This window comes from Myxocyprinus asiaticus, chromosome 32, assembly GCF_019703515.2.
Source record: "Myxocyprinus asiaticus isolate MX2 ecotype Aquarium Trade chromosome 32, UBuf_Myxa_2, whole genome shotgun sequence".
Lineage (NCBI taxonomy): Eukaryota > Metazoa > Chordata > Actinopteri > Cypriniformes > Catostomidae > Myxocyprinus > Myxocyprinus asiaticus.
The window spans coordinates 8815534-8827859 of record NC_059375.1 but is presented as its reverse complement, the minus strand read 5'-3'; the positions used below and the strand labels follow the sequence as shown (position 1 = coordinate 8827859).

Here is a 12326-nt window from a genome sequence, read left to right as displayed (position 1 = left end):
TTCTCCTTTTGCCGGCCCTTTATGCTTCGCAGAGCTAATTTGTGCTTCTAAATCACTTTCACTTTATTAGCAACTGACACATAAGTGCCAGCTTTACATGTCATACATTCTGCTTCCCACGGATATCGACCTGGACGAATGCATGGGAATTTTTTGTGCAAATCTTCTGTAAATTTGCACTTTCGTTTGGCCATTTTCAGCTGTCATTTGCTACTACTGTCAAGCTGTTTAATGCTGAACACAACAGCGCTTTGTGCGTTCGCGGAGAGATTGACAGGCAGGAATTTGGCCAATAGTTGCTGCAAGCCTCTTATAATTGACCAATTGGTGTGCGAGAAGGTGGGACTTACAAAGAGGGGTTAAAGCAATGCAAATATGCGCAAACACACAATGAAGTGCACATCATGATGCAACTAAAGCCGAATCACCGACATTTTCATAAATTTAGAAATCCCGGCCAGACGCTTTTTTAAGGTCCGAAAAAGAGGACATGTCTGGGAAAAAGAGGACATATGGTCACCCTATTCATGATTCTAACTTCGGCAGTAATATTATCTGTTTGCTCTTGTACACTGATGATGATAAATTGTGTGTGGAGTAGTGTATAAATGCAGTGGATACATTTAATGTTAGTTAACGTTACTTACCTCAAAGATTTGTCATCCTCCTCAACCAAATAACGTTAGACGGATCCAGGAATACTCCAGTGCATATATCTGCAAGTGTGTGTGAGTGCGTGAGTTTACAGCAGCGGGTGAGGAGCTGACTGAACTGACTGGAGCTGACTGGCGCGCGAGAGAGAGCGCAAAACACAACCTTTTATTTTATGTCATTATGAGACTGAGAAGTGCAAAAATATTTTAGATGAGAAGTATAAAAATGTTTTCGGTTCATTATGAGACCATGGCGGTGCAAATTAGACTGTGGCGGGCTGCCAGAGTCTAGTCAATTAATGGGAAACACTGCCAAACCATTATGACCACCTGCCTAATATGCTGTTGGTCCTCCACAAACCACCAAAACAGGGCTGACCCACCGAGGCATGGACTCTACAAGACCCCTGAAGGTCTCCTGTGGTATCTGGCACCAATACATTAGCAGCAGATCCTTCAAGTTCTGTAAGTTGCGAGGTGGAGCCACCGTGGATCGGACTTGTTGGTCCAGCACATCCCACAGATGCTCAATTTGATTGAGATCTGGGGAATTTGGAGGCCAGGGCAACTCCTTGAACTCTTCATTATGTTCCTCAAACCATTCCCGAACAATTTGTGCAGTGTGGCAGGGAGCATTTTCCTGCTGAAAGATACCACTGCCATTAGGGAATACCATTGCCATGAAGGGGTGTACCTGGTCTGCAACTGTATGTTTAGGTAGGTGGCACGTGTCAAATTGATGGCTACATAAATGGCCGGACTCAGGATTTCCCAGCAGAACATTGCCCAGAGCATCACACTACCTCCATCGTCTTCCCACAGTGCATCCGGCGCACACGTACATGGCCGTCCACATAATGTAAAAGAAAACTCATCGGACCAGACGACCTTGCTCCAAGGTCCAGTTCCAATGCTCACGTGCCCATTGTAGATGCTTTCGATGGTGAACAGGGGTCAACATGAGCTACGCAGCCCCATACGCAGCAGGGTGCGATGCACTGTGTATTGTGACATATTCCTCCCGTAACCATAATTTAAAAAAAATTGTGACTTGTGCCACAGAAGATCTTCTGTTGTTTCGGACCAGACTGGATATCCCTCGTTGCCCTCGTGCATCAATGAGCCTTGGGCACCCAACACCCTGCCTCCTCGGACCACTGTCGGTAGGTACTCACCTCTGCTGATAGGGAGAACCACACAAGCCTTGTTGTTTCAGAGAGGCTGGTCATAACAATGTGGCCCTTGTCAAAGTCACTCGGGTCTTTACTCCTGCATTCAACACATTGAGTACGAGAACTGATTGTTCACTTACCATCTAATGAGATGATCAACATTATTCACTTCACCTGTGAGTGGTCATAATGTTTTGGCTCATCAGTGAATATACTGATATATATATATATATATATATATAAGATAATGGCTAGAGATTGTGAGGTACCAGTCAGTGTGGTCAGGGGAGAACAGTCCAAACCGCAAGTCAGTTAGTGTTTTACATACACTGCCACGTCTAGTTTTTGTTCATCATGGGGGAACAAAGGCATTATCTGGGTCACCATATTTCAAACTAAAAGCTGGGTATGACAGATTCAATTAAAGAAACAAGATCTAATTTTGCAAACTCAGAACGTAAAAGCAAGACATTTCTCCTAGAGTCTAATTATACAATGGAAGAAGTCAATCTTTTTGCTCCTGAATGAACTCAAACACCCTAGGCAAATGAAGCCTGTTTTTATACTACACATGGCATAGTTTTAATTGCCACAGAGCCCTTTCCATTTTTGCCGACATGTTACCTGATCTGATTCCTTTAACAGAAATCTCTCTCTCCATGTATCTGTCCATGTGTTGAGCATCACATAAGAAATGTACTTTTGAACAACCTTGGAGATGGGCTTCAAAGTTACCAATTTTTTATGTTCAGATAGTAACCTAGCTCACTACAGTCTCCTCAGCTGGCACGTACAGTACGATTGTAAATAAAGAATGTCGCGTCCGAACTACATACACAATAATTTAACCAATCATCACTTGTTGAGTTCTCTAAGGTCAAGACTTTCAGGGATGTATATAAACAGGGGAAATATCAACAACCAAACACCTTAGCAGAACATTCATCAGTGCATTTCATCATAATTTTTGGGTGAACTAAAAGAAGCCTGTTTGGCCAGTAAGTATAAATTAGCCTTAAATCACCTTGTTTTGGCCAAATGCTAGTTAAGGCAGCATCACATGTACAGTAGCCTATCCTTCAGTGTAAAATAAATCCAAGATGCCGGATGAAGAAAGAGAGAAATGTTTATGTTCTATATATGTTTCTATATATGTTTATGCTTACTAGAGTACTATGTTGTTAGCTTAGCAACATGCTAACTTCAAACTCTATCAACTCACATAAACTCAAGACTCCATCTCAGGTAGTATGCTGCCTTAGAAGGCAGCTGTCTATGTAGGCAGTAGACAGCAAGGCAGGTTTCGGAACAGAGCCTATATTTTTAGATGTTAGATTAAATCAGTCTGAGATCTGCCATTGCTGGTGTTTTTTTTTTTTTTTTTTTAACTCAGCCCATTGGAAGTTGATAAAAAGCATTTCAGCATGTTTTGGGTTTGCAGTCATTTCCTGTACAGATAACAACACAGACCTCAGAACTGCCTGGCAAATCAGGCAGAAATGAACTGACAAACCCCAGATTGCAACAGTAGTTTCCTGGAAGAAGCCATGAGCAGAGAAAACCAAGGGGTCAGGGTTTGGCTGGTTAGCATGGTCCAGTTTGCCTTTGCTGGTGGTAATTATACCATTCTGGGAGTAAAAAAAGCATCTTTCTGTATAGTGGAGGGGAAGATATTTACACAGTGTTTCTCAAACAAAGCTACTGAATAGCTTTAGAAGAATATAATGTGTGAGTGTGGACTACTTTTATGGTGCTTTGTTGTCCTTTTTAAAGCTAGACAGCCCCTTGTATCTGTGCACTTTTGTTGCATGTGATAGAGCAGTGGGAACCTTCTTCAAAATTTTGTATCTCACTGGAGGAAGTCATATGGATTTGAAATGACATGAGGATGGGTAAATGATGATAGAATTTTCATTTTGTGTGAACTATTCTTTTTAGAGTGACAAAACAACATCAGTATTCAGTAACTTCCCTTTTCAAGTGCAATAAAAATGTGTGCAAGCCTGACGTATCATACTCTGAGTATACAGTGGGTGGACTAGAAGCGAAATGACAAAAAAAGAGCAAGAATGTGGGGTGGAGGTGGTTTTGTGTTAGCATGTGTGTAGTTGTTTGTTCAGCAGATGTTTCTTCATCATTTGAAATAGTAGTGTGTGTGTGTGTGTGTGTGTGTGTGTGTGTAATTGCGATTGGAAGAGATTTGTGTGAGCAAGCTGAGATATTGTGGTCAGTATATATCTACTGTAAGTGTAAATATCTACTACAAAGTCTGGTACCTTTGCTGCTGCGTGTGGGGACGCTCCCTGATCCAACAGAAGAAGGGCCACTTTCTGGTTATCGTAGTGTGCAGCAACATGCAGTGGTGTTAGTCCACTCTAAAACACACACACACACACACACACACACACACACACACACACACACACACACATTTCTTTCTTTTGCAAGATACTTTGCAATCTCAAATATTTCATTATCAACATAAATACATGTTTTACCAGTGGCTTTTTTTTATGCATGAAATTGACTTTTCTCGGTCTGCTCTGGGGCCAGGCAAACAACTACCACTGAGATTAATGGCAATGCTACCTTCATACTAATGTTAAAGCATAAAATAGACATATATATATATTCCCCTATATGCTTCCTGTTATACACTAGCTGAGCGATTTCCATTGAGATGAATGGAAAGGTGAACGTTATGCCAATGCTAAACCATGAAATTAACTTCTATTACTCCCTGTCTGCATCCTGTTATGCACCAGCCGAGCAACTGCCAATGAGATTAATGGAAATGCTAACTTCATGCTAATGCTAAAACATGAAATGCACTTCTATTTTTCCCTGTCTGCTACCTGATATGCATAAGCTGAGCAACTCCCTTTCAAAAATCGAGAGTTCTTGCAAACTTGTTGCAAATTTACAGCAATTCGCCACTCATTATTTTCACATACAAATTAGTTTGCTGCAGGTTCACCACTATCGGTGAAGAACTGCAAACCTCTGGCAAACATTTGCGGTGAATCACAAGCTCATCTGCATGTGAAAATAATGAGTGGGAAATTTGTAGCAAGTTTGTGGCATGTTTTGTCAGAACTCTAGATTTTTTGAAAGGGCTGCTACTGAGATGAATGAAAGCACTAACTTCACGCTAATGGTAAAATGCTAAAGCATGAAATTGACTTATTTTTCCCTGTCTACTTGCTTTTATGCACCAGCTGAGCAACCGCTATTGAGATGAATGGAAACCCTTACACAAATTGAGAGCTCTGGCAAACCCCTGTGGCAAACTTGCTGCAAATTTGCCACTCATTAATTTCACATGGAAATGAGTTTTGCAGCAAACTCTTCATTGTTGCAACAGGTTTGCCACAGAAGTGTTTGCCAGAAGTGGCAAATTGCCCATTGTTGCCAAAGGTTTTCTGCATGTTCACAATTAAAAGGTGAAGATCTGCAAACTTCTGGCAATAATTTGAATCACAAGAACTCTAAATTTTTGTAGTGGAACAGTAACTAAATTACATTTACAATCATTCATTCATTTGGCAGATGCTTTTATCCAAAGCGACTTACAAAAGAGGAATAATACATCATAAGTGTTTCATCTTAAGGAGACAGTAAATGCTAATGCTAAAGCATGAAATGGACATCCGAAAAAGGCTAAGCTTACATTTCAATAACACATTTCAAACAAGCAATAAAATCCGACAACAATAGCCTAGTTTCCATCCACTTTTCGTGCTGTTTTGTTATCGACAAAGTGAAAATGTGTAAAACAAATTTAGCAAATTTTGCCGTCTTCTGCCTGTTTCCATTCAAATGGCCTTTTATCGATAAAAATTATGTGCTTGATGACATCATGCCTAAAAAAACACTTTGTCGCATAGGTTTTGGTTTATCGCAAAAGAAATCTGCCCTTAAGTCGTTTCCATACAGAAATGTGTGTTTATCGCTGATTCGCCTCCCAGATGTCCCTAATTTTTTCCTCCGAAGTTTTGGTAAAATGGGGAGAGTATTGAGACTATTCATTAAAATTAGACAGCTTACTGTCATTTTAATTTCACAAATAAAAGCAATCAGAAGAGAAGGAATTGCAATCAAAAAGGAATAGTTGCCCTTCTGATAGGATTGTAATATTGGTCCTGATGTTGCGCCTATCGCAGGTTACCATCGGTTCCGACCCGAAAGCAAATCGTCATGGCCTATCATCATCAACTTTTAACGACCAACTGAACTTGATTGCCATCTCAAATTAATTTTAGCGTCATAAGGCAATTTACATTTTCTGAAGAAGCTCAGCAAATGCGATCCGAGGTAAAGAGGGTTAGATTTCAAATATTTAAAAGTTTTAAAATGTTTTGAACATTTTCTGAAAGTGAACTCAGCATTGGAGAAATAGTTCTGATAGTTTATAGTCTTGAAAAATGTGCAGAACATTCTGAGAATGTCATTCAGCTGACTTTATTAGTCTACAGAATAGGGTAAAGCTAATTTAAGTTTGTGTAAAGAAAAGTCATATATAGGTCTAAAAATATAACATTTTATCGTTTGGTAATTAATTTTTTTAATTTAATGCTTTTTTCGTTTGGTAATTTATTTAATTTAATACAGGGAATTTTGCCGGTATTTTTTCAAAAGTAAGCGAAACAATAATTTTATAGAATTGGGCTGTTAGTGTTCCAAAAAAGCACACTGAAGCTTTTCTCCTAGTATTGTGTATTTATTTTTAATTTAAAACATATTTGTGCACAGAAATGATGTTTTTTGTATTGTGGACTAATTCCGTGACTGCCGTCTATTATTTTGAATGGAGTGGAAAAGCAACTTAAATAAATGGATGGATTAAATTAATCAGAAACAGTGGCCATTCATTTGTTCTCTGTGTACATGTCAATGTGCATGATACAAGATATTTGAATTGGCACTCCTGGAAATTGGATCTATATGCCATTAAGATCAATCCATAATCATGTACAATAAATTGGCTTTCAGAATTAATCATGATTAACACAAGCTAACGATTGGGGTAAATCATGTCATGTGACGCAAAATTTTTGCGTTAATGGCAACTTTCTCGACAAAAAGTGTTTCCAAACTAGTTTTTCGCGACATTTGAAGTATCGACATAGAGTTTATGCTCTAAAGTTATGGAAAAATATTATGTAGACACTTGTGAAATTTTAGCGATAATTAGCGTTTCCATCAGCTTAATTCTGATGTGCTAAAACTTTTTTCGCAAAAAATCCTTGGATGGAAACGTGGTTAATGGTATCATTAATTTAGCTTTTTTTTATTTATTTTTTTAGCTCCAATTCTGATAAAAAAAAAAAAAAAAAAAAAAAAAAAAAAAATTATATATATATATATATATATTTTTTTTTTCAAGCTGTTCCAGCTAGCTAATGCACATTTGTGTTGATAAAACACAAGTAATGCCTCTATATCAATAACGCGGTTGGCTTTTTTAACTGTAAAGCAGGCCATCTTTTTCTACAGCCACCATGTTGAGCATTACGATTCCTAACATTCATTTTTAGGAGTGATTTTTCTATGATTGGTTTGACTCTCTTCCTTATACACTGATCTGTTATTTGGTTTGGCTTGTATCACTTAATTTGGTTTCAATAAAGATTTACTGGAAACAGCCATAACCATTTTCAGCCATTACACAATGAATTCCAATCAAATGGGTACCACATTAATATCTCTCTCATCTAAAATTCCTCCTTTAAGCAGATGCTTAGAAAGTGAAAAGATATGATTTGTCTGAAATGGCATGCGGGAAACGAATGCATCCATTACTTTGCTTCATTTCTTACTGTGGTCATGTTACCACTATACCAGAATCAGAATGGTGGATGTAATGACAAGCCTGTCATACATCAGTTTGATGCACAAGAGGTACAGCAGTAATGGTCAAGCTTTAACAGTTAGCACAGATAGACTCCTTTACCTTTCCAGCTGCGTCAGGTGGCGCTCGCTTCTGTAGCAGCAAGTTGGCAACTTCAATCTTCCCGTACTTGGCTGCAACATGCAGAGGAGTGAACCCTTTCTGCAGAGACAAAAAATAGATAATTAGATGTTTCGGTTATAAAGAAGAAATTTACCAAAAATAACAGAACAAACCAAAACAATACCCACAACAATTTAGAGACAAGTCATCAAGTGTTGCATCAATGTTACTGCATTTTTATAAAAACAGTTGTTTTGGGGTGGAGTTGATAAATTGCAACAGATTAGAGATAGAATGACCCTGAGATTGGTAAAAACAAAACAAAAAAAACAAAAAACTGTGATGTGTGTTGCACAAGTTTCCTTCTGTTAAGTAATCATAAACCATAGTTTAGCTGCCCTCCTGCCCAGCTAGAGATGAACTATTGCTGTAACCAATCCGTTGTTTCACAAGACAGATGACACAGCACACACTGTAAAAAGTGAAAATAGTTTTACCTCAAGGAGCTATTCTGACTTGATCTGACCCTTAAAAATGGCATGATGTAATTTTTGATATAAAAATTATTTCTCGTATCCCAGCTTAATATATAATAGGCTGGTTCTCCCAGTTTAAACAAAAAAAGTGTAAACTGTGGCACAAGACACTGGTCTGTTTGTTTGAGTGTCCCAACACGGCAACAATAACTACGTTTCCATTCAAGGAGTTTTTGTGAAAAAAGTTTTAGCGCATCAAAATAAAGCTGATGGAAAGCTTTACCCTGTTCTGTAGGTGAAAAAAGTCAGCTGAATGACATTCTCAGAATGTTCTACACTTTTTGAAGACTATAAACTATCAGAACTATTGTCCAATGAGTTAACTTTCAGAAAACGAGCTTTCAAACATTTTAAAACGTTTAAATATTTTAAATCTAACCCTCATTACCTTGGATCGCATTTGCTGAGCTTCTTAAGAAAATGTAAATTGCATTTTGACATTAAATTAATTTTAGATGACAATCAAGTTCAGTTGGTCGTTAAAGGTTGCTAAATAAATATGCGGGACATAATGCAGCTGTGATGGCAATGCTTTAGATTAGATGATTCTTCAAAAAAGCCTATTGAATATCAGGAATGTATCATAAACACTGATGTTACACTGCATCAGTTTTTCTTTAATCACTGTGCACACAGCACATACACATCGATGGATGGTCCTTATACTAAGACCGAAAGTTCCCCCACTACTTGGTGCAGGTTGCTAGCCTGAACAGGACCATGACGATTCGCTTTCAGGTCGGAACCGGTGGCAACCTGCGATAGGCGCAACATCAGGACCAATATTACAGTCCTATCAGAAGGGCAACTGCTCCCTTTTGATTGCAATTCCTTCTCTTCTGATTGCATTTATTTGTGAAATTAAAATGACAGTAAGCTGGCTAATTTCAATGAATTATCTCAATACTCTCCCCATTTTACAAAGACTTCGGAGGAAAAAAAATTAGGGACATCTGGGAGGCGAATTAGCGATAAACACACATTTCAGAATGGAAATGGCTTCAGGACAGATTTATTTTGCACTAAACTAAAACTTATGCGACAAAGTGTTTTTTTAGGCATGACGTCATCACGCACACCATTTTTATCGATAAAAGGTCATTTGAATGGAAACAGGCAGAAGACGGCAAATTTCGCAAAATATTTTTATACATTTTCACTTTGTCGATAACAAAATAGTGCTAAAAGTGGATGGAAACTAGGCTATTGGATCAACAAATGGTGTGAGTTTAGGGCGGTATATATTTTTTTCCAACAAATGGCAGAAAGGGGGAATGTTCGGGAAACCTGTTAGAAAACAGACAATTTCTGCTATACATTTATTGTATAGTATTGTTACTAGTGGTCTGTCTTAGAAGGTTTTTAAGTTATCATTAAACATCAATTCGCCTATGGAGAAAATTAATGTGATTTTTACTTCCGGAACCAGACTGTTGTGCTCTATAGATGTTGTTTGGTTCAGTTTGCACAAAGTATGATTTTAATTCTGCCATCTTTGCTCATGGGCACCCATGTAAGCTTTAAATGTACAGTAGCATGATTAGATAAAGATGTTTAGTTAGACTGGGCTTTGTAGTTTCCCCCCGCTACCTTATGCATTACTAACATGATGGCAGCTGTATTTTCAGAGGGGATTCATTCTTATATTTTTTGTGTTTTTAAGACTTTGATAATGGAAATATAACAGCAATTGTGCTATCATCTTTATATATGAAAAATCCTAGTCAACATTTAGTAAGCATTGCTTTACATTTAATCTACAGCTGTAATCTGTGTGAATACTAAATTGTGTCAGAATGCATGATTTAAAGATTAAATGTTAATTTTTATTACATTTTAGTTATTAAATATTAGGTTCAAATACTTAACAAGAACTAATCTCCTATCCCAGCTTAATGTGCAGAAATCCTAAGTATATAAACTTTGAGTAGGCGATTTATAGGTTGATTTTTACATATCATTTTGGCACAAAGTAGTTATTTGGCTTGGCCTTGTTGATTGTAAATTAGATGGCAAGAAACATGTTTGCATAGTGATTAGTTTAACTGAGTTAACTCTAGAGTTCAAAAATAATTTAGGACAGGACACATCACCTCCTATCACAGTAACACTACATCAGCAGACTACAACTCACATGCTGGAGTTCTTCCTAATTAAATTCATTTAGTGATTCAATACAAACTCAATGACATGCCTGTGTAGGGAGGGTGCTGTTTGCTCCATTAAACCAAACACATGCAAGACAGCGAAAGAAGTCAAACGTCTCATCATACGGCACTGAGGAATCAGATAGGGGAGATCAAACAATCATCCTTGAAAGTGGACCAGGGCTGTAGTAAATATCAGGCGTGGCCCAGTGAACAGCACAAAGTTAATCTATTTACCTGTATGACCCACTGCGCAAACAATGAAATCTGTAAAACCTGACTTATTTCAACATTTTACTATACAAAACAAAAATACATTCCTGAAACTAGATATACAGGGGCATAGTTTCCAGGCAAAACAAGCAAGTACAACCCCCCCAATATGTATACCATGATCAGTGGAAACATGTAGATGCTTCACGCTGCAACCCTCCCAATATTCAACCCAAATCTACGCCCTAGTAGATATACCACATAAATATGCATGACTGAAAACTCAGTTTAATACTCAAGGTTCCTTTTGACCAATTAATGTCTTTTCCATTACTTCTAGCTGTTTATGAATACTAGATAAGTATATCAAAAAATGAGTTTACAGAGATTGCACTTACAAAAGTGTGTGGGTGTGGGTTTCGAGTATATATTTTAGAGTTGAGCAAAACTAGGAAAATGTATATCCACTATAAAAATATCCATGACTTTTCCAGACTTAGAAATCACAATTTTAAAATATAGCTGCAAGCAGCAATTACGAGGCCAAGCAATGAAATGGCAAGGATTGCACAACATTAAGCACAACCCAAGGAACACAGAGTACATATGACAAACAGAGAAAACACACACAACATTACAAGTCACCTAAGGATGGATTTGAACCAAAACCTTTCTGTTCCACAGGTCAGTGCACAACCCACTGCACAACACAGCCACAACAATGACAGTCACCAATGGGACATACCAAGCTTAGAGGAATCACAGCCAAGCAAAGCAGTCACCATTATCAGCTTCGTATTCATGTGACTTTTCAACAAAGATCAAAATCTAATTTTGATTGGGAAAAGTCCATCAACTGTTCTGTGAGCACAATTCAAAAATCTCAAGATTTTTTAGAAAACAACTTTTCAACTGTTCTTAGATTCTTAGCTGGACTTGAACTAACAAACTTTTGAACCATATCACAATGCATTAACCACTAGGCCACTTGGTTGTGGTATGTGGTTTTGAATTCTAGCAGGAATTATGCAATCAAGCCTACATAGTAGTATACACAACATGAGGACTGAGAGGTCAACAGAAGTATACATTTTAAAACCATCGCAATCATTTGAACCATATTCAATGCTTTAACCACTGAGACACTCCGTTGACACATCTCAACACTGCCAAAAAGACATGACAAGTTTAGAGTGAGCACACAAAATTTTTGAATAGCATGCTAAACCATTATGCTAACATAATGTTTCCTATGGATAGCATTGTGATCAAATAGCCATAAAAGATAGAATACCCTTCAGTTAGCATGCTAACCGATTAGCATGCTAAGCTATCATAGCATGTAGATAGATAATTTTAATTTATTTGTCCTCAGAGGAAATTTGTTTCCACCGTGGGTGCGTAGAAAGCATAAACACAACAACACCATATATATTAACCATCAAAACAATCACAAAAAAAAAGAAAAAAAAAAAGATCATACAACGAATGCCAGAGCATAAGATGGCATCACAATGGCAGAATACTTATGTGTTTAAAGCTCGTATAGCCATAGGAACAAAACTCCTACCACAGCTGACCTTTCTGCACATGGGTAGTCTATACCTGCGGCCAGAAGGAAGGAGGAAGAAATATTGAGAAAGTGGATGGTC

At 37.8% G+C, this 12326-nt stretch overlaps 1 protein-coding gene across 2 annotated transcripts in view; it reads right to left on the bottom strand.

The window, feature by feature from the left end:
- Window positions 1–12326, bottom strand: part of LOC127423362 (ankyrin-3-like) — a 211160-nt gene that overhangs the window by 86028 nt on the left and 112806 nt on the right. For both annotated transcript variants that reach the window (XM_051667608.1, XM_051667607.1), the window contains exons 16-17: window positions 7779–7877; window positions 4102–4200 (exon numbers count right to left, since the gene is read on the bottom strand). In XM_051667608.1, coding sequence (XP_051523568.1) covers window positions 4102–4200; window positions 7779–7877 — 198 coding nt within the window. The remainder of the gene's footprint in view (window positions 1–4101; window positions 4201–7778; window positions 7878–12326) is intronic.